This window comes from Pipistrellus kuhlii, unplaced genomic scaffold (assembly GCF_014108245.1).
Source record: "Pipistrellus kuhlii isolate mPipKuh1 unplaced genomic scaffold, mPipKuh1.p scaffold_m20_p_9, whole genome shotgun sequence".
Classification (NCBI taxonomy): Eukaryota; Metazoa; Chordata; class Mammalia; order Chiroptera; family Vespertilionidae; genus Pipistrellus; species Pipistrellus kuhlii.
The window spans coordinates 15,981,331-16,009,161 of NW_023425595.1; the positions used below are offsets into that span (position 1 = coordinate 15,981,331).

Below are 27,831 nucleotides of genomic sequence, written 5' to 3' on the forward strand. Positions count from 1 at the left end.
GCAGTCTACACCAGATGTGGGGCAACTTAGACCAATGGCAATTTTTTCCCTAGGTAAGAATATTTTATCACTGGCATTATTCGAATTTCCATAGCATGGTGCTAAGAAAAGCAGATGAACTTTGACTTGGTTTTATTTAGTGCAATAGTACACTGCCCTCCCTTTCCACACACACACAAAACATTCTTATTTCTTTGCTTTAGATGTACACCACTGTTTAGGTAATGGACCCAAGGGAGGCAGGGGGTTAGAAATGACAGCCACCATATAAAGCTGGGAACCTCAGAGGCCTGCATCCTTCGTATTGGGAGTGCACCAGGAAAAAAATACCTTAACAACTAGCCCAAGTGATAAGGAAAAATGTCTCATTGGAAGACTTTCGTTATAGACATTCTTTTCACAGGATTTAAGGTTTGAATTTTTATAATATTGTGTTTTGTTTAGCAAATTTCTAAGATGAGAAATTAACGTAGAAAATGGTATCAAACCAGTGATAATTTATGGAGACCTGGGCAGAAGCAATGCAAAATGAGCCTAGTAAAATAGACCCTCAATTTAAACCACCATTGAGAACTTACTATCCAAAATTCAAAAAATGTGGTGGAACAGTTCATCATAAACAAATCAACAGCTTAACAAATATGACATAATACCCAAAACTTTAGCTAATAGAGCAATCTGATAAAAAGTTTAAAAATGAATAAAGTCATCAAAATGAATTAAAAATAAGTGAATCAAAGTAAAAGAACATCCATATCTGAGGGGGAAAAAAAAGAAATATCCAGAAATTAAAGTTTAGTTACTGAATTAAAAAATTTGCTTTATAGGTACAATACTAGACAATGTTTTAAGTACTTTATGTGTATCAACTCATTCAGTTCTCAGAAAACTGTATGAAATATATTATTATCCTCAATAGAGGCGTGTTGCACAAAGATTCGTGTGAGAATGGGCCTTTCTTCCCTTGACTTCGCTCCTGGGCCACCTGGGAGCCTGAGAGTCCTCACTCCCAGCTGAAGCACCACTCCTATAGCTCCCTCTGGCCCCCCACTACCTCAGCAGGCGTTCTGCCTTGCCCAGCTGCTCTGCATCTGCATATTAACCCAACCTGTCATCTTTGTCGGGTTAATTTGCATACTCACTCCTGAATGGCTGTGGGCATAGTGGAAGTATGGTCAATTTACATGTTTATCTATTATTAAATGAGATAATTAAGGTGAAGACACAAGGCACATATAATTCTTTTTGCCCAAGGTCACAGAGCTCATAGGTGTCAAAGCTGTGATTCGAACTCAAGAAAGCTGATTCCTGAGCCTGTCCTTTTATCACTATGCTTTTTGCATGTTGGATATAGCTGAAGAGAGAATTAAGGAACTGGGAGGTCTGAAGAAGTTACAGGATAAAAAGATGGGAAATGTGAACAAATGGGTAGGCTCAAAATTCATGCATTTATCTAATAGAAGATGTATTAGGGCAAAAGGTAAAGTATGCACAATTTAAGGCTAGGCATGTTTTAAGACTAGTAAGATGTAAACTCAAGAAGCATGAGTTCTAAGCATCCTAAAATAAAAAGCTAATATGCAAATTGTACCCTTGACCAGTAGTTCAACAGGGAGTTCAACCAGAAGTTTGACCAGAGGGCGGGGCCGGCTCATCAACCACCATTGGTCCCTCCCCCCATCTGGCAGGACTGATGGGCCCCTATCAGGGCAGGCCAGCGGGACCCCACCCTTGTACAAATTCATGCACCAAAGCGTAGAGAAGTAAACATTCTGAAAAGACTGGATAACTATTTGCCTCAGTTTTGGTATTCATTGATGATCAGGTTAATTTTATTTTTATGTATTTATGTAATTTAATTACATGTGTATTGCATGAGATACATTCATTCATATATTATTTATTTATTTAAAAAGCTTACCTACTCTTATTACTTCCAAGTCCTTTTAGACCACCACCTCAGATGTATTTTCATGTAGCTTTCTACTTCCAAAATCATGTGCAGGAACATATTTTAATTCATAGGGATCTATTGTCTCAAGTCCAGCCATCATAATGGATGATCATCAAGTTCAGTGTCTTTTTGGCAAATAGCCCAGACAGGTCAAGCTGCTCTAGACCACAGATTCTATGAAAGTGTGCAAGACCCTTGGCTTGGGGTAAGAAGCCAAAAGGCCAGTTTTGATCTCATTTCAGGCCTTGGTTAAAACACCAAAAATGTTTGGAATATCCATTATGTATAAAGATCAAGATATTTATGACCATTCTGATATAAGCTTTATTTTCTGTTATTTACATGAGCCAACTAAAGGCCTTATAGGTAAAACGAGAACAATAAAACACTATTTCTTCACATCTTTCAAATTGGGGTGAGGAAAAGAATAGGACATGCATCTTTTTTTAATTTTTAGTAAGAAAATCATGGGACTTACCAGACAATATATGGACTTTTCAAATGAAACATTTATAAAGGAATGTATTTTACCACACTCATACATGAAAGTTATTTATAGTCTTCAGTTTGGCCATTCTGTTCCTGAAAGCCATAAGCTCTCAACATGTAATTTTATAAAATGACTCACAACTCAGTTTTTATTTTCCTGTAAGCAAGTAGTATTGTGAGATTTTAGAGAAGATACAGCTTTAAGTGTGAAAGTGTAGCCTTACTTAATAGACTGTAGTTGCACACTTATAAGAAAATATACTATTTTACTAATATCACATGCATCAGTTCTCCTAATTATTGTAACTTAATTGCATTGTTTTTCAGGCCACTTGCAAACGAGATCATAGACTTGCAATGTTGAAAACACGTCGCTGCTACTTACAGAAGAAAAGGGAAGAAGAATTGAAGCAATTTGATGAGAATACTAATTGGCTCCATCGTGTCGAAACCGAAATGAGACTCTTAGGTCAAAATGGTGATATTCCAAAGGTACAAAAGTGTATACCTCAGAGACATTGTGGGTTCATTTTCAAACCACTACAATTAAGCAAATATCACAATAAAGCCAGTAATTTTCCCCAGGAAATATAAATACTATGTTGATACTATATGATAGTCCTTGTATACAATAGCATAATATATAATAAAATGTTTATACCTTAATTTAAAAATATTACTTAAAAAAAAATGCTAGCCCTTATCTGATCCCTCATTGAGTCATAATTTTCTTGCTGGTGGGAGAGTATTTCCTCAATGTTGATGAAAGCTCAGTATCTTCAGAGCACAATAAAAGAAAGTGTGCCTGTATGTTCAGATTTATTTTGTAAGAACTGAGCTCTTTGAACTCATTGTCTTTGTTCTTGAGTAGATATTTTTCATAAGGAAACTTTTGCTCCATTTCTCTTAGATTTAATTGACTAATTTTATGTTTTTAACTGCACATATCACCTGCATCACTAATTGCCTACTAGATTCACCTTTACTTTCAGAAGAGTAAAGTTACTTTCAAATGTTATTCTGTCTTGTTGTTGTTAATTCTCACCTGAGGATATGTTTTCATTGATTTTTAGAGAGAATAGAAGGGGGAGAGAGAAAGAGAAACATCAATGTGAGAGAGACATATCAACTGTTTGCCTCCCTCACGTGCCCTGACCAGAGCCCAGGATTGAACCTGCAACCAAAGTACATGCCCTTGACTGGGGATCCAACCCATGATCCTTTGGTCAGTGGGCCAGTGTTCTAACCACTGAACAAACTGGCCAGGGCCAAAGGAACTGATTTTTATTCAAATACCTGATACTTTAAAAGAACTTCTTTACACGGTTTTTTTCTTTATCCTCACCTGAGGATATGTTTATTGATTTTAGAGAGAGGGAGGATGTGGGTGGGGAGGGGGAGAGAGAGAGAGACATTGGTTGGTTGCCTCACATACTAGTACATGCCCCAACCAGGATCAAACCTGCAAGCTTTTGGTGTATGGGTCAACTCTCCAGCCAAGTCACTAGGCCAGGACCTTGACTCTTTTTTTTTTAAAGGAGGAGCGACTGTATTTTGATGTTGCTCTTCTGAAATTTTGTACTATGTATCAGCTAATTTTTGTATATAATCCAAGACTTTTAATTTCAAGAAAAGCAGTAGACTGGAAATGTAACTTTTGAAATTCCATGCTTGGCTTTAGGCATCTAAAATTGTAGAGGCTCATCATAAAATGCAGCAGTCTCCATCAGCATACCCAAGCCAAAGTTTCAGAGAAAACAGCTGATATGTCTGGCCAAAGGAGTGTTTCTCATTCAGTGTGCAAGCACTGATTCTCTTGGAAAATTAACAGATGTTGAATGTTTATCGTAGCTTTTGGTTTTACTTATTTATAATGCATTTCATTTATTTGCTAAAGATCATGTATATCTAAAGCAGTCTTAATCTCAAGACAATCGTCTAAATGACATGAAACTCAGTGTTTTTATAAGAATTAAATTTTTTTAATTTGTTTTACAATAACTACTAGATTTTTCAGTTTTCTTTATTACTATTACTTATACTAATAAATTTCTAATAGAATATTTAGCTCTTCGAGTGAGCAAAAGCTTTTTCATGTAGAGCTAAAAAATTGTGTGCATGTAGTAAAATGTAACATAAAAATGTATCATTTTAATCATTAGTGTATGGTTAAGTGGAATTAGTATATTCATTAAAAAATTAATATAGGTAGTTTTTAAACGCTATTACTAGAGTATTTTCATCACAATAGCCTTATCTAATTTATATTATACTCATAATATATTTGCCTGTATAATCAACATTGTAATTTATGACACAGGAAAGTACTTAAGAACTTATTTAGTATTAAAGAGGGGGAAATATTGACAAAATTACCTAGTTTGCCTTTGTTTTCTCATATTTATCATAAACTCCCAATTTAAAAAATGGTAGGGCATACTTCCTAGCATTATTATTACTAATTTGTTTTTGCCTTTTGCTCTACTTAGTAGCATTTTTGAAGTTAAAATTGTTTAGATTTATTTCAGTAAATTAAAAAATTTTAATATAGTCAAGTAGAATTTTAGTAGCAATCTGTCTTTTAAAGCTCTGTTAAGCAGAACTTTGAATATGAACCAGGATCTGGTTTGTTTAAGTCCTTGTGTTTTGAAGTATGATTATAATTTGGAAAAATTACACTGTTTTCAATCTTGCCACCCTAATTCTACTCTCGGTTCTTTTTCCTATGGCTATTTTTACTTCTAAAGTATCTATTTATAAACCATTATTCCCTATGTAAGAAAACTGAGATATAACTTTGTAAAAAGACTTATCCACAGTCATACAACTCTGGACACAGACCTACACTGTGACTTTCAAAGGGGTACTCTTTTTTTTCCTGTACCCTCCTGTATTATCTACCTCTTCACATCTCCAATCTATTCACTTCTATCTCCCATTGCTTCCTACCTAAGTCGGACTCCTGCTTCCATTAGTGGACTGCTGCATTTGGTCTTACTGACTTCATTCATATTACACTGCAATTCATTTTCTCAACTGCAACTGAAATGAGCTTTGTAAATGTAACTCTGATCATATCACACTGTTCAGTGCTTTTTCTCTCTAATACAATCTCTCTATTATGATTTCCTAGGCCTAGCATGACACCTGAATACCTCAATTTTTATATATCATCTCTCATTATATTTTTCACTTCAGCCATTACTAACCTACTTGTAGTTCTTCGAATAGGCAATGCTTTTTAATCAGTAGTATATCAAGAAGAAAAAGACTCAAGTTGTAAACTTGTTTTGTTTTTTTTTAAAGATGACAGGCTAACCAAGGCCCATTATTTTCTAATATAATTATACAATCAACGCTTGCCTCTTTAGAAGAAAAGTGTTTTAAAATAAAGGAATAACATTAACAGGGGAAGCATTTTTTTTTGTGTGTGTCTGTGTGGTTATAGAGAAAAGATGGAGTATTTTAGCAAATAATGTTTGCACTGTCAGGATCATTGAATTTCCTAACTGGAAAACACTAAAGAGATCATGTTGTCAAGTTCTTAATTTTAGTCAGATAAATTCATCTCCATAAAGACCTTAATTTTAACTTACGGTTGCATTTGTTGTTATGGCTGAGCCCATCTCTAAAATCACCTGACATAGGCCAGTGCTCTAATCATATCATAACTGACTCCTAAAAAGAGTTTTCTCTAAAATATTGGTTGTATGTGTTCATATATAATAATGAGTCATGTAAATAAGCCCCAACTTTAATATACCTAGGACACACTAAATGACATTGCTTTCCTGCCGTGGTGCCTACTACAGGCATAGAAAGTATTTGTTTTAAAAGAAATGAAAAAACAACTTTAAGCTTCTAGAGAATTAATGGTTACTTGCAGATTGGGAGGAACATTGAAAAGCTAAAATGGATTATGGGAATTGTCCCCAGGAGGATGTCTCCAGGCACATCTCCCTTACTTTATGGGGTTGTTGTCTCAGCCCCCTACTTCTTTTTACTCTATTGATTAAAATTTTCCCAATTAAAGATTTCAAGAATGCTATTGTATTTTTACCAGTATTTCAGTGTAACCACTTAGCTAATATTTTTCATACTGGAGGTTTAGTAAGCCTGAGGAAAGATAAGTAGTTTTAGGGGTAGGTTAGATAACACTTGGGTCTACACACATGAAGCTCAGGAAAATGCGAGCCTACAGAAGACTTTTCCACATTTTTTCTGTAGGATGATGCTTATACCAAGATCTGGTTAAAGCAAGAAATTGTTATTACATACAACTGTAATCTGGGGCAGTAACACTGAACTAGTCTGACACAGCCCCTGTTCTGCCGCTGAACCTTAAAGTCTAGTACAGTCAGAAACTACATGAACAGTCATGGATCAATGCTATGACAAAGACTGGTGGGGATGGAGAGTATCCATCTTTAAATATGTTGCTCAAGGAAAGCCGCCATAAAGAAAGTGACATTTAAGGAAAAACTGGTCATAGTCATGTATTTTCACAGTCTAATGAACAAGTTGGATAAACTAAGAAACTGTGACCATAATAAAATTGATTGTGAATTTCTGACCTGTTTCTGAGGAAATTTGCAATTTATCTTATTTATCTATACTAATAAAAGGGTAGTAGGCTAATTAGACTGGGAAACCTTCCTGAGGGCCATAGTGGCAGGGCTGAGGAAGAGACGATTAGGGGTGATCAGGCCAGGAGGGAAGGGCAGTTGGGGCGATCAGGCTGGCCGGGGGTTTCAGTTGGGGACCAGCAGGCCAGAAGTGGGGTCAGTTGGGGGCGATATGGCCAGCACAGGGGCAGCAGTTGGTGACAAGCAGGCGGGGGCGGAGGGGCAGCAGTTGGGGGCGAACAGACTGGCAGGCAGAGTGGATAGGGGTGATCAGGCAGGCAGGTGAGCAGTAGGAGCCAGGGATCCCAAATTTTGAGAGGAATATTTTGTGGCAGTCGGACATCCCCTGAGGGTTCACAGATTGGAGAGGGTGCAGGCTGGGCTGAGGGATATTCCCCTTACCTCACCCCTGTGCATGAATTGTGTGCACCGGGCCACTGTTAAGTTATAAATACCTGTACCAGAATGCTTATTTTTCAAACTGTTTCCAAGGATACAAAACTTAAATCTGTTGGCCTTGGTTGGAGAATCATCCTGTACACCAAGGGATGGTGGGTTACATTCCTAGTCAGGGCATATATGCAGGTTTTGGATTTCAACCTCAGCCCTCCCACCATTCCTCCTTACCTCTCTCTCTGAAATTAATTTTTAAAAATCATTTAAAGAATTAAAACTATCAATATCAATATAAACTAAGGTTTCTTAAAATTGATTTAACTTTTACATTCTTAAAGGAATCTGATGTATAGTTTACATTGCTTTCCCTAGGAACTCAGTAAAGATCTTCATTGTCATCATTTGCGCCTCCAGAACAACGATTTGAAAGCACAAATTAAACATGTGATGAATCTAGCTAGTCTTCAGGAGCAGCAACATAGGCAGACTGAGGCGTGAGTATATATGTTAACCTATGCTATAGACCCAAGGAACCTGAAACATAGAAGTTCACTTTTCCAAGCCAGAAAACTGAGTTTTATCTGGGACAGGATACATTATTTTTAAGTGTCTACCAGCATCAGAAAGCATACACAGGAAACATTGAGAAAGTATAATAGGTGTGATTCTTCTCCAGCTAATTTTTTTATAGTGCTTTATAGTTTTGAAAGCATTTTTAATTAATTATTTTATGTAACATATGCCACGTGCTATTGAAAAGGATACCTATATTGTGAAAAGGAATCTGTCTCTACCTTTCTATCGATACTAGCTATCCATTTCCCTCTTAGAGGCACTCACTATTAATGCTAACTAAATATTTAAGCAGGCAGTTTTTAAGCATTTTGAACTCCAGAATAATATTGTTCTGTCATTAAAGTGAAGTTCTAAAAGTGTATATATTTTACATCAAGTATCCAGGAATGTGATGGTACAGTATCTCTTACATGTTCTCTCTACTAGCTCCCTAATAACATCATTTGAGTCTGTAAAAACATTATAGTAAAAAAGTAAAACAATCTTTATTTTTGTTACTTTGGATATGTTCGTTAGGTGTCACTTACATGCTCTAGAAAAATGAGAAATTTACTTCTCTTAGGGCTTCCTGCTGGAGGTCTAGTAATTTTCTTAAATAACTGGAAATTAACTTTTCATACTTATGATCTAAGAGAAATCATAGTAAGAGAGTTATTTTTAAAAAGAAGAAAAGGGAAAGGAAAAAATTTATGGAGCTGTTCTTCTGTGAATACAAGCTCAACCTAATCTCCCCATACTGTATATCTGTAGATTAAGCAGACGAGCATTAATTAATTTACTTATTACTATGTTTTAATCCTCACTAGAGGATATGTCTTTTTCTTTTTTTTTCTTTTTAGAGAAAGGAAGGGAGAAGGAAAGAGAGAGAGAGGGGGGGGGGAGGGGGGGGGAAGAAAACATCTCAATGGGTTGCTTCCCTCACATACCCCAACCAGGTTTCACCTCATAACCTCGGTATCAAACCTGCCCTGACCCGAAATCAAACCTGCAACTTTTTGGTGTACGGGTCGACATTCCAATCTACTAAGCCACCCAGCCAGGGCAACACATTAATTTATTTTAACCATACTATATTTGCTATGCAAGACAAAGAGATTAGTACACTTAACATAAATTTTTGCCTCAAAATGTACAAAAAGATTTCTAATTCTTATTTAAAAGTTAGGTGACCAAAGCATTACAAACAGGCAGGATGTCATAGTAGAAAAAGAAAGAGTTGTGGAATTGGTCTTGAATTCTAGCTTACATTACCAGTATAACCTTGCCTAAATTAATTTATCTTTATTGTTGAAAGTATTACAGATGTCCCCTTTTTTTTTCCTATTGACGCCTCCCCATAAGTCTTAGAAAACTAAGTGCAATAACTCAGGCAGGAAAATACAAACACCATATGGTCTCATATGTGGAGTCTTAGAAAAACAAAACAAAATTCAAGCTCATTGATAAAGAGTACAGATTGCTGGTTGCCCTGCAGAGGCTGAAGGTGGGCATGGGCAGAAGTCTTGAAGTGAGTCAGAAAGTACAAACTTCCAGGTACGAAACAAACACATCACTGGTATGTTATGTGCAGCATGGTGACTTTAGTTAATATTACTATATTGTAGATTTGAAAATTACTACAAGAGATCTTAAAAATTCTCATCCCAAGGAAAAAATAAATTCTGTAGCTACTTGTGATGAATGTTAACTAGATTTATTGTGGTGATCATTATGTTTTCAGAATAATAACAAATGAATGTGTACATAGATATATTCATATAAAATGCATACCTATGTAACATAGGTGTGGCTTCCTATGTCCACCTCTGGGCTCCCTGTACTTAGAATGTACCAAAAAAAAGACTTCCCATGAAGGAAAGCAATTGTTCAGCATGAACCACATTGTTTGTACAAACCGTTTAAGCACAGTGAAACACTCTTATCAATTCTGAAAATGATGAGAACCCTGTCAAAATCCAACATTCAGTGTGCCAGCTACAGACCAACTTTGCTAGCAAGCCATTCTAAGAATAACAGGTAACTTCTCTGCACTGTGCCTGATTAGTATAGTACTCAATAAATAATTGCTTTTTATTTAACTTTCCTATAGTTCCCAATTTGGCTTAAATGAAGTACTCCCCATTCTCACCAAAATGAAAAGTATCATGGACTATCTAAATATTTAAGGCTCCCAAGTAATAAAGCAATCACTTCCTTGTGTTAAAATTACCGGACCATTTTTCGGACCATAAGACGCACCGGACCATAAGACGCACCAGTTTTTAGAGAAGGGAAATGAAGAAAAAAATATTCTGAAACAAATAGTGTCCTAAAATATTTTATGTGCATTAAAACCCAACATCACAGTCATAAACACATGTAATCAACCCTGTAAAGTAAACAGCAGCATTTAGAACCATTTTAGAGCCGGGCAAGCACACAGAGACCACACAGAGCCGGGCAAGTAAAAAAACTTTTTTTTTAAAGTATATGTGTAGGCTATATTTGGACCATAAGACGCAGGGACTTTTCCCCCCCACTTCTGGGGGAAAAAAAGTGCATCTTATGGTCCGAAAAATACGGTAATGCCTATTCTTTTTTCACTGACCTATTTATACTTCCAACCGTTCTATTCTTCTGGATGTTATATGTCAACACCAGGACTGAATCATTTCAAGATTACTCATGTTTTTTGATGACATCTTCCTTGATTTAAAAGTTAGGAATCATTGATTGAGTGTATAAATTTGTAACTATTTAGCTGTGGCATTTATTCAGTGAGCACTTACGTGGAGGTCTAATACATAAAAAGATGCATTCACTGCTGCTCTGATTAACAACAGTAGGGAAGACTTTGAATCAGAGCCAAGAATCTATTGTGTCCCATCAATTTTCCCATACCCACCTTTCTTGTCCACAACTTATTTCCTTGAATCCCCTTGGAATAGTGTTGGAAGCCATTGCCTTACCTCATGAAGAACTAACTGAAAGGAAAATTGAGCTCTGTTTTTCCGTTGTTGTTTTTTAAATGTCATATACCTAAAATGAGTCTCATCATTTGACAGAGTATATTAAAATTTCATTTTAATCCCATGATGTTTGGTGAGTTACAATATCTTGGGTTTGTGAATCACATAATGCTTTGCAAAAAGCATTTGTGTGTATTTAATTTATTCAGTTCTCAAAACAATTTTCTGTTATAAGTAATGGCTGTCCAATTGATCCCCAAGTAATAAAGGAGAAACCTCAGTTGTTCCTAATCCAAGATCATATGGAAACAAATGAAGACTAAGAGTATATAGCCTGGTGCTCATAACTCAGATCCAAGATCCCTTCCACTCTGTATTTAATGTATTAAGAATATGTTGAAGTAGTTGACTGAAATATTCTAAAAAAGAACATATATACAGGGAATCATTTAAATTACCTGCTAATACTTTGGATGTTAAATAGAACTATAAAGTGTATTTAAAATTTAGTGTTTATCTCTCCTTCTTTGTCACTTTTTCTATATAGAGTATTGAATGCTTTACTTCCAACCCTGAGGAAACAGTACTGTTCGTTAAAAGAAGCTGGCCTAACAAATGCTGCCTTTGAGTCTGACTTCAAAGAGATTGAACACTTGGTGGAGAGGAAAAAAGTGGTTGTTTGGGCTGATCAAACTACTGAACCTGATAAGCAGAGCGATCTACCAGGGGTTTCTATGGTTATGGCCTTTCCACAACTTGCACCAGTTCAGACTACTCCTTGTTGTGAGTATGGCTTTTATTTTATTGAGTAAACTAGTTGCCCAGTGCACAAAATTCGTGTGGGGTGTGGATGTGAAGCGGGTGTCCCTCAGCTTGGCCTGCACCCTCTTCCAATCTAGGACCCCCTCGAGGGATGTCCAACTGCTGATCCAGCAGTCAGACTTCCTTCTCGCAATTCAGGACTGCTGGCTTCTAACCACTCACCTGCCTGCCTGCCTGATCTCCCCTGACCACTCTGCCTGCCAGCCTTCTCACCCTCAACTGGCCCCCCTGCCGGCCTGATCACCCCCATCTGCCCCCTCTTGCCGGCATACTCGCCCCCATTTGTGCCCCCCAACCCCACCGGCCTAATCACCCCCAACTGCCCACCCCTGTCATCATGCTCACCCCTAACTACCTCTGCCTCAGCCCCGCCACCATGATTTTGTCTAGAAAGCCATCCAGAAGGTCTCCCGGCCTAATTAGCATTTATTACCCTTTTATTAGTATAGACAATAACATTTGTAAAACGTAGTAGCCTCCTTAATATATCAATCTACAGAACAATTAAATTTTTAATAGGTTTGGCTATTTGTGAGAATCAATGGGAATATGAGCTTCAGAATTGTTTCAATGAACCAGTATCTCTCACAGGTCTAAGAACAGTATGCTTAATATCCTAAATATCTCCAACAATAAAACCTTTAAGTTATTTCGCCCATTTTTTTATGTATTAATTTTATTTCTTTCTTTAAAATTTAACATCTATTAAGGACTAAAGATTATGATTAAGAATATCATATTCTTTAATACATAATAAGCTGTTCTTAATATTTAATAGTATAGAATTTACTCTTTCTGTGGAAGATCACTTGCTATCTACTTCATGAGTGTACATGGAACATTTTTAAACAAAGTTTTCACTTCACAGGTTTTGATACATATTTTTCATTATTATTTAGTTTAAAATATTTTTGGATTTTGGTTATAATTTCTTCTTTGATCCATGTGGCAAATTCTAGCCTATTTTGGGGTTATTGATTTCTAGCTTCATTGAATTATATTTAGAGAAAATATCTTGTATGGTTTTAATCTGTTTAAGTTGCTGGATACTTGTTCTACACCCAGTTAGCTTATAGTCTTCAAATCTTATTCTTAATGACTTATGTTTTAATTTATGTTCTATCAAATACTGAGGAAACCTATTGAAATTCCCTCTATTATTGTGGATTTTTCTATTTTGCATCTGTTTTCTATTGCTGCCCTAACAAATTGGCATGAACATATCAACTATATTACCTCAAAGAGTTCTGAAGGCCAGAAGTCCAGCAGGTTTAATAGGTTAAAGTGCTAGAGCCCGATTCCTACAGGGAGCCTAAGCTGTTAGTCGGACATCTTTAGCACTGCTGTGGAGGCACCACTGCTGTGCTGGCCAGCCATGAGCCAGCTTCTGGCTGAGCAGTGTTCTCCCTGTGGGATCTTACTGACCACCAGGGGCAGGTCCTACACCGAGTATCTGCCCCCTGGTGGTCAGTGCCTATCCTAGCAACCAGTCATTCTGCTGTTCATCGATTTGCATATTAGCCTTTTATTGTATAGGATAGTTGAGCTGTTCATGGTATTTATAAGGAGGGTTTACAAACAACTCTTCTTTGTGGGCCCTAAATTCTAGTTCCAGTCCCCCGAACTACAAAGCTCTCAGTCATATTGCTAAGCATTTCTGCCACCTCTTCTAGCATCAGCAAACAACCTCAAGGGGAAAATAGCCTCCAACTACCTCCTGATGTTTGCCTATAATCCTTCAAAATTCTGTTAGCTCTCCTGTGCCGTAAGCATATGTTTTGTGTGTGTGTGTGTGTGTGTGTGTGTTTTATATTTTGTCCAAATATTTTAGTTACCTTCCATAGAGAGGTTGGTTTGCTTGCCTAGATGTCCATTATTAAATTCCTTATATTTTTATAGTAAGATGATAGAGAAGTTGGATATATGTAATTTTTCTTTTTTAAAGCATTGAAACTTACCTACTTGAGATCATTGGAAAGAAAATAAGGTTTTTTTCATGTTCTTTCATACCTTTTGGACCTTGATTTTTCCATATAATGTATTCAAGATGTTGAAGAGGAAATATGGTTTTAACACCAAGATTGAGAAAACTGACCACCTGCTATATGATAGTCATTATTCCTCATTTAAAAATCCATATTTCATTTACAATGGAATTGTGTAGACTATACTTGTCAACAATACAACAAAACATTTATTTGACTCTTAATTTCTTATAATAGTATTTGAAAGGGAAAGACAATTAGAATGTACATTATATAAAGATGTATTTTCTTTTTAAAAAGTGTATCAGAAGGTGGGTTTTGTTTTTTTTTAGTTTCATATTTCATTCACATGATTTTATAAATTAACTATTTGCTTAGTATGTCTTGCAGTGTCCATGAATTATCTGTGTTGTCTATATTATAAGTAGAGTCAAAGGTGAATAACAGGGAAGGGATATAAATTGAGGCCATTTATAAATATTTGTTTTTCTAAGTCTTAGAATATTTAAGTACCTCATTTTAAAATAGTGCAATGTACATTTGCATTTCTATAGACATGAGGCAATACCCAGATAGCATATATTGCTAAAATTATACTATACTATAAAAGATAATCTTAACAAATTTTAGAAGTTAAATTGAAGTTATTTAACTTAAGCAAAACATGGGTCAGATGTGTCTCATTCATCTTAAGCTGACACATGTACCACTGTCTTTTTTCCATACTCTTTTAAACAGGTAATGTCAAGTGATTTTGTTGTTAAATTTCAAAAATACTAAATGCTATGGGATTTTTATCCCTCTGCGTTAGGGACTTTAGAGAGTATTTACTAGCTCAACTGAATTCATTTTTTTTTTAAACACACACAGTATTTTTAAAAGTCTGATGAGATTAATAAATTTACTCTGTGCTTTTAGCATTTAGGTTGTTTAATAAATTTTTATTTTTATATTATGCTAATATGTATTTTTATCATGGTGCTCATGTCTAACTATTTCCTTGATAAATTCCTGTAAGTGGAATTTCTGGCTCAAGAAATACGCACATTTTTTTTAAAAGTTTATAATACATAATGCCAAGTTATACCCCTTGCCTCCATGTGATTGATTATACCAACTTGAACTCCCATTAGCAGTTCTATAGGAAAATATGTTTGTTTTTTGTTTGTTTTTTTAAGAAAATAATTTTCAAACGCACTTAGAAGTCAAAAAAATACTATAATGAGAACATGTACTTATCATCTAACTTTAGGAATTCTCTAATGTCTAGTCCTGAAAATACCATCTGCTTTCCTTCACTCCATATATAACAAACACACTGGAATATTTTGAAAGAAATCTCAGATACAATATAATTTCTTCCATGTACATCTTAGTGTCTCTAAAAGAAAACCCAATGCCTTCTTCATACCTAATGTCATCTAATCAGTGTTCACATTTCCCTCACTGTCTCATAAATGATTTCTTCTTACAGTTTTTTTTTTCTATCAATCTTCATACAAAGCCCAAACTTTGGTTGATGTATCTATAAAATCCTACTTAATATGGGGGTCTCTCTCCATCTTTTGTCTTTGCTAATTACTCATTGATCCTTTATAGTTTAATAGTCATATTTATTATCTTTTATACTTTTCCTTTGATCACTAATATAGTTCAAATATTTACTTTACTTTTTTTTTCACCTATTTAAGGTTCTATTTTGTTTTCTGTGAGGGACTTACCCATTATTTGAAAAAAAAAATTTGGCATAATCTTTTGTCAAAGTGGTTAGTTATAAGAGCCTAAGATAGAGGTATTTATTCATTCATTCAATAGGTGTTTGCTTTGTACATTCATGGGATGGTAAGAAAGGTATGTAGCTGATATAAAGGAGAAGAGAATGCAAGTAGACAGTGATGAAATCATAGGGATGAGGAGGAAGGAAGGGAGATCACTTAACTTACAGCCTGGAGAGTCGTTGTTGAACTTCTGAACAAAAAACTGTTCCAGACTGTGACATGATCTGAAAAAATTTCCCTTTGGCTACTGTGTTGCAAATAGATTTCTAAATCTATTCTTATGGCAAGAGCTGAACAGTTATGAGACTACTGCAATAACCCAAGTGAAAGATGGTGGTGGTTCAGACCCGGTTGGCAGCAATAGGAGTGATGAGAAGTAGTTAGATTCTAATATATTTTGAAGGTAAAGCCAACAGAATTTCCTGACAAATTGGATTTGGAATGTGAGAGAAAGAAAGGTCAAGGATGACTAAGATTTTTTAACATAGCAACTGAAAGAATCAAGTCATCTTAAAAGAGATGGGGAAGACTTCGGGTGTAACAAATTTATTGGGTGGGGGTGGTAGAAGATTAGGTGTTCATTTTGAGGCATTTTAATTTTGTCTAAGATTCATCCAGGTGGAGACATCATGTAAGCAGTTGAATAGAAGAATCTGGAGTTCAAGGGAGAAGTCTAAATTGAAATATAAATTTGAGGGTTGTTAACATTTAGATGATATTTAAAGTCATAGGGCAGGATGAGATCATCAGGAATATTAACTCTTTCCTGTAGGATGCATGTTGCAAATGTATTCTTCAAATTTATCATTACTCTTCAAGTTTATCATTTACTCTTACCTTTATTGAGATATCCATTTTAAAAACTTTCATGTAATAAAATTGGTCTTTTTTTTTCTTTCTCTACCATCAAATTTTTTTTCTTCTAATTTATTTTAAAATTACAGGCAAGGCCAAAACCAGTTTGGCTCAGTGGATAGAGCGTCGGCCTTCGGACTCAAGGGTCCCAGGTTCGATTCTGGTCGAGGGCATGTACCTTGGTTGCAGGCACATCCCCAGTAGGGGGTGTGCAGGAGGCAGCTGATCGATGTTTCTCTCTCATCGATGTTTCTAACTCTCTATCCCTCTCTCTTCCTCTCTGTAAAAAATCAATAAAATATATTTTAAAAAATAATAACAGGCAAGAATCTAACTTAATTTTTTCTAAAGAGCCTGTCATTCTTTTGTAATATATTGACAATCCATCTTTATGGCACCTTTGTTTTACATATAGTAAGTAGTATATATAATTCTGTTTATTGGATTTCTATCATTGATAATTTATAATTTTTTATATAGCAGTGCTAATTTTCCTTTGTTATTATTTATTTTTAAAATGTTCTTGGCTGTCTCTGACCAAGAAATGAATCTTACAATGATTTTTTTCCAATTCCAAGAAAATAAAACATTTTCAAAAATGTATACATTGATTTTGTTTTCACATTTTTCTATATCAAATATTCTCACTCTAGAGTAGTTTGTCTCTCCATATTCATATCTTTTTGTATGTGCCTCAGCAAAGTTTTACATTTTCTTCACATGTTTAGTATATACTTGTTATTAAATATTTCCCTCAGTATAATGTTTTATATTTTTGCTATGTGGACTGTTTTTACTTTTGGATTTAATAAGCCTATATTCTTAAGTTTTTTAACTTAAGAAACTATTTTACCAATGGTAGTACTTGATTTTGGGATAGAAATTTGACTTGAGATCTTTGCCTACAAACTACATATCTGTCGACGTGGAGTAAAACATGAACCTATTTTGGGTCTGGAAAACAGAAAGTGCACTCACTCAGTGAGTGCCGTGCAGGATGGGGTGCTGGCAGCAAGATTTATTTATGGAACTGATAAGATTTCTGACATTAAATGAAAAGTCAAGATTTCCTCGTTATCCATCTGGAAACTCACATTTAGTAATATTTCTGTCTCTAACCTTTCCTTTTCCAAAATTTTGCTCCCCATGCCAGTGGTTTTATCTTGAAGTACAATAAAAGAAAAAATACAGGAGAGCTATAGTAAGATACTCTGATTGAATATAGAGTACTGGCTGAAGTTTAGATTTCCTCTAAAATTACTTGAGTTGAAAGAAATTTCATTTTAAAAAATAGGATACCTCTATTCTAATTCTTTAGTGTAATAAATATGAAGCCTCAAAAGATGTTAATATAAAGGAAATACACTATATATTTTCTAATTTGCCAACAAAGTGTAATCATTATCAATAACAACAGTACTCATGCTTATAGCCCTAAATAGATTTCATTTGTACCCTTGTTTTCTGCACAAGACTATGTTCAGTTATTTGTCTGTAACTGCAGATGTTACTGTAAATTAAAAGGTTCTTTGCATTGCCTTTTTATATTTATTTTCATCTTAAATAAGCATGAATACTAGGAAAATGAGATTGAGAAAAAAACATGGTATCTGCTGTTTTCCACAGGGATGGGTATCAAAAAAGTTATGGTTAATTTATTACTCAGAGTGCTGGATTAATTTAAAGAACAGTTACATAATTCTTAATACATGGGGAAACATATTCTTTCTATAATATTTGTAAGTAACTGATATTACCTGTATAGGTATTAATGCTACAATAACCACAATAGTGACTTATGAATGCATTATACGATGCATTAATTTGGTTAATTAATACATCTTGAGGTTATATATCTTTTAAATAGTTAAAATTCACTTGTGTCATTTGCAACTATGAATTCCATGAGTCACAAGGCTGTTAAAAAGAATTCAGATTTATGATTAGTATAATAATTGTATCAATCATTTGTAGCCCAGAAGTGTTTATTGAAATGCATATATTAATATTTGATTTCACTTTAGAACTTCGCCAACTAATTTTAATTTAGCATAGTTTCCCAAAATACCTTCTTACGCACATATTAACATGAGTACTAGCAAAAGAAAAATCCTTGCCATTATGTTGTACCAAACCTCAATTAGATCTTATCCCATTCATCATTGTCTTCCTGTCATGAAACCTACTTTGCAGCCTCTGACTCATGTTTGCAAAGTATTGCATTCTGCTTCTTATACTAACATATAGTTCTGTAAATCTTTTAAGTTTTACAGTCTTAAGCTTTTAATAAATTAGTTCCTCTGGCTAAAATCATTCAGAACACATGATATGGGACATCAAAAAGATGACCCCACAAGACCTGGCCATTTTTTTTAAGAGAGATTTTTAACTCATTGATGATAAATTATCTAGTCTCCTTATTTAAAGGAACCATCTGTGGAATATTTCAGAAAGCTAAAAAATAAATACAGATCCAATCTACCTAAGAAACCACATGAACTTGCCAGTTAATACTTGTATTTATAGAATGTTTCTTAAATTCAATTTATTTTAATACATATTGAGATAATTTGATGTAAGAAATGAATAACTATGGTGATGTCTAGACTGGTTTCTATTTCTCTTTTCTGTCCTTTAAAAATCTACCCTTCACACTAAAATGATCGCCCTAATAGAGTGCAGACCCGTTACTAAAAAGGCTTTCAAAGGCTTTCCCTGTCCTTTGTCAGGATGCAGACTCATTTCCATATGGCACTCGGTGTCCCCACCTTCTCTTAGACTTGCTTTCTATATCTTGCCTCTGTAGTTTCCAGGCTTTTCCCCTCAGTCTTGAGTGCTGTTTCCTCTAGCTCCATCCACATAGTAGTCTATTTAAAAACCCTAATCCTCGTTCATAGTCCAGTTCAGGTACTCTCTCCTTTATGAAATCTTTTTAATGGGTCCTCTCCTCTTTGCCCTCACATACTCTTTTGCATTTCCATTGTAATTTTTTATTCCACTGTTATAGCATACCTCCCCTCGCCCCAACAAAATTGTAACTTCATTGACTGTTGGGAACATTTTTTTTCAATAGTTTATTCAGTTTATTGCTGCTATCTCTAAGATTTTAACTTTTATCTTAACAATAGATTTCATTTATTATGATTTTTAAAAAGTCATGCCAAAAGAAATGCCTTTCATTTTTATTAATGTTTTATTTTAATAGCTTATTGAACATTTTCTTGCCTAACCATGCATATGTAGTTTGATTTTTTAAAAATTGAGATGCCAAATATATAGCTTATTTTACTAAACCACTTGATTTTTGTATCATATATGAATTTAACACATTTTAAATAATGTATATTTTATTTAGCCCCCTACTAATGAACACTTAGGGTTTTTTTCACGTTATTGTTTTTTTTTTTTTAATAAATCTTTATTGTTCAGATTATTACAAATGTGACCCCCCTCAATTGCTCCCCTTCACCAGGTTCCCACCCCACCCTCTGTCCTTTCCCCATCCCCCATTGTCCTCATCCATAGGTGCACAGTTTTTGTTCAGTCTCTTCCCGCTCCTCCACTCCCCTTTTCCCCCTGAGAATCGTCAGTCCACTCCCCTTCCATACCTCTGATTCTATTATATTCACCAGTTAATATTGTTCATCAGATTTTTAAATTCCCTTGGTTTTTAGATTCACTTGTTGATAGCTATGTATTTGTTGATCATAATTTTTATCTTTATCTTCTTCCTCTTCCTAAATAACCTCCTTCAGCAATTCATATAATTCTGGTTTGGTGGTGATGAACTCTTTTAGCTTTTTTTTATTTGTGAAGCTCTTTATCTGTCCTTTGATTCTGAGTGATAGCTTTGCTGGGTAGATTATTTTTGGCTGTAGGTTCTTGTTATTCATCGCCTTGAATATTTCTTGCCATTCCTGTCTGGCCTGCATGGTTTCTGTTGAGAAATCAGCTGACAATCTTATGGGTGCTCCTTTATAGGTCACTACCTGCTTTTCTCTTGCTGCTTTTAATATTCTCTCTTTGTCTTTTGCTCTTGGAATTTTAATTATGATATGTCTTGGTGTGGTCCTCCTTGGATTCCTTTTGTTTGAGGTTCTGCGGGCCTCCTGGACTTGTAAGTCTATTTCTTTCCCCAGGTGGGGGAAGTTTTCTGTCACTATTTCTTTTAGTACTCTTTCGGTATCTTGCTCTCTCTCTTCTGGAATCCCCATAATTCTGATGTTGGTTCGCTTGAAATTGTCCCAGAGGTTTCTTACACTATCTTCAACTTTCTGGATTCTTTTATCTTCTCCCTTCTGCAGAGGAGTGTCCTCTGGCTCTTTGTGTTCTAAATCTTTGTCTTGATTCTTGCGATCTTCCAGTCTGTTTTTAGGACTTTGTATAGTATTTTTTATCTCAGACAATGTTTTCTTCATTTCTTGTTGATCCCTTATTATTTCTAGTTGCTCCCTTTTCATATCCTCATAGGTCTCATTTATTTTATCAGCCTTTTTTAGGATATTGTTGAATAACCTTATAACTGTAGTTTTGAACTCAATGTCCAATCTTTTCTTTTCCTCCATCTCCTTCCTTTGTGTCCTTCTTCTTGTCTGCATTTTAGTTGTCTTCCTGATTTGATGGAATAGCTTTGTGTGCTAGGTGTTCTGGTAGAGCCCAGTAGCACAGCCTTACCAGTTACCTGCAGTGGACAGTCTTGGTGTAGCCCTTTGTGGGCTGTGTGTGCAGTCTTGTTGTTAATCACGTTATTGTTATAAGCAGCACTTCAGTAAAGTATGTATGTGTGTATTTTACAACTTGTCTTAAGTATTTGTTTAGGCCAGTGGTTGGCAAACTCATAGAGCCAAATATCAACAGTACAACGATTGAAATTTCTTTTTTGAGAGCCGAGAACAGACTTTTGGGCATGGGCTACGAAGTTTCAATTGCACTATATGTATGCACTCTCATGAGTTATTTTGTGGAAGAGTCACACTCAAGGGGCCAAAGAGCCTCATGTGGCTCGCGAGCTGCAGTTTGCCAACCACTGCTTTATTCTACTAAAAAGTAGAATACCTAGATCAGATAGTATGTACATTTTTAAGGCATTTGGTATGCATTGTCAAACTATTCTTCAGAAGTGCTGTAATTGTTCAGTCGGCTACCATTAATGGATGATTATGGTGAACATTTTTTTCTGTGCTTTTGTTTGTTGTAGTTTGCTCTGAATTAATTACCTGTTCTTTGCTTTTGCTTTAGTTTTCTGGTTTGTTTGGTTGTTTTGGGGTGTGGTTTGTGTGTGTGTGTGTGTGTGTGTGTGTATGTGTGTGTGTGTGTGTTTTGTCTTTATTTTGAAAGAGTTCTTTCCAAATTGATAGATATATGACCACACCCACACAACATGTAGACATAGACATACATGTATACACATGCAAGAGCTCTAAACCATTTGCCATGTGTGGTATCTTTTTTTTTTCATGATGGTTAATTTTCTGTAACCCTATTTAAATAATAAGATTATCCATATTTTGTGCATATTTATGTTCTCTTTCCAGTAATAGGAGCATTAGCATCTCAGTTTGGGAGAGATGAAAGGGTACATTGCCTTCTATTTATATTTTGGGTCTGTAAAGAAAATTTTATATTTTTAAGTCTTCCAATATAATTATGTGTGTTATTACTTCGTATTACTTGGTTTCTTTGTCTGACTTTCCCTGGTAAATTAACAAGAGACTTCAGTTCTGCCAATGAGTATGATTGATATTATGACTTTAAGCTTGTCATTTTCTTGCTGTGAGCAACAAAATTATAAAAGAAGAAAGTTAAAATTAAATGGCCATTAAGATCATCTAGTACTAATTTTGGTTCTGTGACTTTCCTGGTGGTCTGTAATTAGTCAGGAATTAGGACTAACATTTTAAAGTAGGAATTCAGTAAAAAATATGGATTGTAAAGTAGGTAAGATTATATTACTTGGGCCTTTCTTTTTTGTTACTGGGAAACATTGATGTTGAAGTTTTCCTCTGTAACAGGCACTTCGTTTAACATTATTTGAATGTGACTTGTTAATAATTTGATTTAAGTCATTTCTGATAATAATTAAAAGAAAATATTTCAAAATAAAAATATGTTGATGTTTCTTAAGACTACCTTTATGAAAATAGACATAAAACCACTTTTTTTTTCTACCTTCTATTGAGATATGTGCTGCATGACTTATAGCAACCCTCTAATGTTTACCTAATATTTCTAAAACTACTATTTATCTTATCAGGATTGTGTAAGAAGTGGTTTATGTGTCATATATTATTACATATATACTTCTATTGATGTATATAACATTTAATCTCAGGACCTATTTTAGGATAATTTTTATAATAAATAAAAATGAAAAGTTATTTTTTAGTGTATATATATATATATATATATATATATATATATTTTTTTTTTTTTTTTTTTTTACTTCAGAGAGGAAGGAAGAGGGAGAGAGAAATAGAAACATCAGTGATGAGAGAGATTCATTGATTGGCTGAGACCTGCATGATCGGTAATCAAGCTCGCAATGCAGGCATATGCCCTGACCTGGAATCGAACTGTGATCTCCTGGTTTATAGATTGTTGCTCAATCAAGCAAAGTGAAAAATGAAAGTTATTTCTTAAAATATTTTAAAAGTAAGACTATACTGACATTTCTTAAAACTACTTTTAAGACATGAAACAACTTTGTTTTGTTTTTTCCTACTAGAAACATTTCTGAGCCCCTAGGTATATGTGTGCATTAGACTTCTTGGAGAAATCAATATTTGAAAGTTAGAAAGAATCAAGTAGCTCCGAGGTGAACTCAAATATCTTAAAGAACAATACAGCCAATGAATGCATTTTAGATGTTTCTTTTGAGGTAGAGGCAGTCAGTTATTCTAATGTGTCCTAACATACTTCTTCCTGATACTCTATGTCATTAATAAAGTCAGAATAGTCAATGCATTACTTCTTTATATTGCTATTAGTTTATCATGTTTCTTAAAAATACCAGAAATTTGGGGAGAAGAGATGGCAAATGTCACAAATTTTGTTTACTTCATAAAATATTTAGCAAATGTAAGTTAGTGGGCCAGGCAAATTAATTCTAATTTCATTATGCTTTTCACTGTTTTTTGTTTTATTTTTAGCTTATATTAATGTTTCTATTATTAATATAGCACATTTTATTCTACACACTACTACACAAACAACACAAATGTTAATGTACTTACATTGTAATCCAGATAAAATTATGTTAAAAACTTTGGACTTTACTGATGAAAATTTTATTTTTTCCTCCATCTAACCCACAACTTTAGTGCTTGCATTTAGAGTTCATTTTAAAAGTGGTTTTAATACTTAAAAGTCTTTTTGAAAGGCTTCTAAAACTTGGCAGTCTCAACACAATGTTTTTGTCTGACTTCCTTTTTAAGTCTCTCTATGGACTTACAGTAAACAAAACTTTGAAGCGGGAATCTGTAGCCATAATGCAGGAACAGATGAATAGAACACTAACCACTTTATTCTGAAATGCACTTTTTCTGTTGTATATAAGACGCCTTAAAGCACCATATAAATATTTTAAGATGTTTCCTAAACTATTAATGGATAAGTATTACAAAGACTAAGATTGGGTTCATTAAACAAAACATACTGTTGTGTTTAGAAGAGAGCCTCTTTCAGCAGCCCTAATTCTGAACACTTTAAAAATCCTGGTTTGAATTGTAGCACATAATCATTTTGAAAGTTACGTTATTGGGTCCTATAACCGCAGCTGCCTACCTTCTTCCCTAGATTAGGAGCTTATTCATCCATTTCTAGCACTGTATTTTGCTAAATTGTCATTTTTAAGAGAAAAGCTTCGTGTTTCTTAAACAGCAATTAGTGCATAGAATTGTTACTACATTATTTGCTTTCAACTGTGTGAGATATTAGTAATCCTAAAAAAATCATCTTGAATTTCAGGATAATTATATTAGACCTTTATAAGTAAAGTAATGCCAAAGTTATTATTCATTGAACAGTTTCTCTCCAAGTAGGTCCCCAACTGTTCTTTATATTTGGTTATTCTGGTTTATTTGAAAATATTATTTAAAAATTATGCTGATTTCTTAAAGTGACATCCTCTCTTTATTAATCCTCTGAATATTTCTCAACAAACCTATGAAGAAATTAAAGTATGCATTATCTTCATATGAGATCTAAATGTGAAGTTAAAGATGGGTATAAGAATTATAATGACTAACCCTACATATCTTTAGGACATTTAACATATCAGAAAGCAAACTGATTAAATCCAAATATGTCTTTTATATCTTAGCATTTTTGCTACCTAAGTTTATTTTTATTTCTAATATTCTCTATAAATTTTCAGTGTGTCAAAACTACATATGCTAACATTCACATTTTACAAGTGGTTTGTCTATTCCTTGGAGGAATTTTTCTTTATTTGGGGGACTCATAACTTTAAATTCATTTTGCCCATTTTCCACCATATTGGATAATTAATTTCCAGTGCTTGATTGAGTCCCATTTTTTTTGCTCTTTCAGATTTTACTTTACATAGATAATTTTCCTGCCTTTCTTTTGTTATATGCTAGAGAAAACATGAGTAGGGAAGTGAAGTGGTAAGCCAGTGGAAGTGGAGCTAAATAAAGAAAAGATTTTTCCCACCTTCCCGAGGCCTAGACTATCTTAGCTCCTCTGATGGCTTACCTATTTCATTTCATGTTACTTGCTTGCACAAAATGTGCACTGGAAGAATCCCTAGCAACTGCAATTCCACCTTCCCCCTGGCTGGCTCTGCTCCCTGGTGAAACTCCCAGTGAAGGGGACAATTTGCATACTATACTTTTATTATATAGCACTAGAGGCCCAGTGCACAAAACTTGTGCACAACGGGTGAGGGGGTATCCCTCAGTCCAGCCTGCATCCTCTCCAATCTGGGACCCCTTGAAGGATGTGGGATCAGGCCTATACGGGCAGTCAAGACATCCCTCTCACAATCCAGGACTACTGGATCCCAACTGCTCGCCTGCCTGCCTTCCTGATTGCCCCTTACTGCTCCTGCCTGCCAGCCTGATCACCCCTAACCACTCCCCTCCCAGCCTGTTTACCCCTAACTGCCCTCCCCTGCAGGCCTGGTAGCTCCCAACTTCCCTCTTTCCTGGCCTGGTCATCCTAACTGCCCTGCCCTGAAGGCTTGATCACCCCCAACTGCCCTCCCTTGCAGGCCTGGTCCCTTCCAACTACCCTCCGCTGCTTGCCGTCTTGTGTTCACATGGGGCCAACCATCTTGTGAGTTGGAGTGATGGTCAATTTGCATATTTTATTAGATAGTATAGAGGCCTGGTGCACACTGGTGGGGTCAACTGGTTTGCCCTGAAGGGTATCCTGGATCAGGCTGGGGCTTCCCTTGGAGCATAAAGTAGCCTGGGCAAGAGGCCTGTGGTGGTTTGCAGGCCGGCAATGCCCCCCGGTGACCCACGCGGAGGTTCTGGTATGTAGGATATATTTATCTTCTATAATTGAAACTTTTTAGCCTTGAGTGGAGCCAAGCCTTCTGCTCACTTCATGGCCACAGCCATTTTTGTTGGGATTTATTTATCTTCTATAATTGAAACTTTATAGCCTTGAATGGAGGCCTGGGCCTCTTAGGGTATGCAGAAAGCTTGGCATCCTCCATTGCCTGGGAAACCCAAGCCTCCTGATCACTACGTGGCTGCAGCCATCTTGGTTGTGGTTAATTTACATACTTGCTCCTGATTGGCTTGTGGGTGTGACAGAGTGATGGTTGATTTACATATTACTCATTTATTAGATCGGATTCCTAATTCTGAGTCTCCTTTTAGCTGTTTCTTCTAATTTTTTCTCTTAATTTCTTGATCTCAAATTTATACTGCTAATTCTTGTTTGTCTTTTTCCAATTTTATACACCTTCTTATTTTTACATTGGAAAAGGTTTATTACATTACATATGCATTTCTTGTCTTGCCCCATCTTGTCAAAATGTTTTTCCTCTTCTTTTAAGTAAATCTCTAGAGTTTATTCAAGTGAATATTGTTCCCTATTGAGCTACGAAGTGTTAAAGTCTCTTTCCTGTACAGCTTTACGGTTTCTGTAGGTAGTGTTTGCTTTTGTTCCCATCTTCTTTCTTATTCTGTCTTATTTTCAGAAGTGCATCCTCCAGTAGTTTCTGGAGAATTGGTACATGGGAAGTAAATTTTTTTAAGACAGTACATTTATGGCAGTATCATTATTTTCTGATTATTAGTCCAGGTATAGAATTCTATTTTGGAAATAATTTTCCTAAGTACTGAGAAAATATAGCTTCATTAACTTCTAGATTCAAGTATTGCTTTTAGCTGTTATGCTGTTTTCATTCATCAGTTAAGAGTGAATATGCATGTGACTTTTTCCTTCCAGAAAGATTTGAGGATCTTTCCTTTATCTTTAGTATTCTGAAATGTCACATTGATATGCCTTGCTGTTGATCTTTTTTAATTCATTAGAATAGACTAAAATCTGTAGGCCTTGCTCTCTGGAAACTTTTATCTTTTTACTCTGAGAAATTTCAATATATGTATTTATACACATACACATACACAAAAATGCATACATACATATTTTTTCCTTCTTTCTATTCTTTGGAACACTTCCTATCTAATAAATGAGTAATATGCATATTAACCAACATTCCACTACACCCAAAAGCCATGCCCATCAACCATGCCCACCAGCCTTTCAGAGTGATTATGCAAAATAATCCACCAAGATGGCTACGGCCATGGAGAGAGCAGGATGGAGGCTTGGGTTTCCCCATCAATGAAGTAAGCCAAGCTTTCCACACACCCTGGCCGGCCCAGGCCTCTGCTTAAGGCTACAAAGTTTCAATTATAGAAGATAAATCCCAAGAAAAGTGGCAGCCTTGGAGCTGGAGAGAGAAGGCTAGGATTTCCCCTGGTAATGGAGAAGGCCAAGCTTTCCACCTGCCCTGGCTGGCCTAGGCCTCCACTCCAGGCTACAAAGTTTCAATTATAGAACGTAAATAAACCCCAACAGAAATGGCTGCTGCCACGGAGCAAGCAAAAGGTTTGGCTCCACTCCAGGCTAAAAAGTTTCAATTGTCGGAGATAAGTATATCCCAGATACCAGGGCCTCCGCTTGGGTCACCAGGGGACATTGCCGGCCTGCAAACCACCACAGGCCCCTTGCCCAGGCTGCCGCATGCCCCAAGAGAACCCCCACCCTGATCCAGGACACCCTTCAGGGCAAACCAGTTGACCCCACCCGTGCACCAGGTCTCTATCCTATCTAATAAAAGAGTAGTATTCAGATTGACCATCACTCCAACACACAAGATAAAAATCCTGCCCCCATGTGGACACAAGATGGCTAGCAGGG

General features: G+C 35.5%; 1 protein-coding gene across 3 annotated transcripts in view; it reads left to right on the plus strand.

Moving 5' to 3' along the window:
* KIF18A (kinesin family member 18A) overlaps positions 1-27,831 on the plus strand; it is a 72,633-nt gene that overhangs the window by 28,351 nt on the left and 16,451 nt on the right. For all 3 annotated transcript variants that reach the window (XM_036427582.2, XM_036427583.2, XM_036427584.2), the window contains 3 exons: positions 2,771-2,935; positions 7,837-7,958; positions 11,536-11,771. In XM_036427582.2, the coding sequence (XP_036283475.1) occupies positions 2,771-2,935; positions 7,837-7,958; positions 11,536-11,771 (523 nt within the window). The remainder of the gene's footprint in view (positions 1-2,770; positions 2,936-7,836; positions 7,959-11,535; positions 11,772-27,831) is intronic.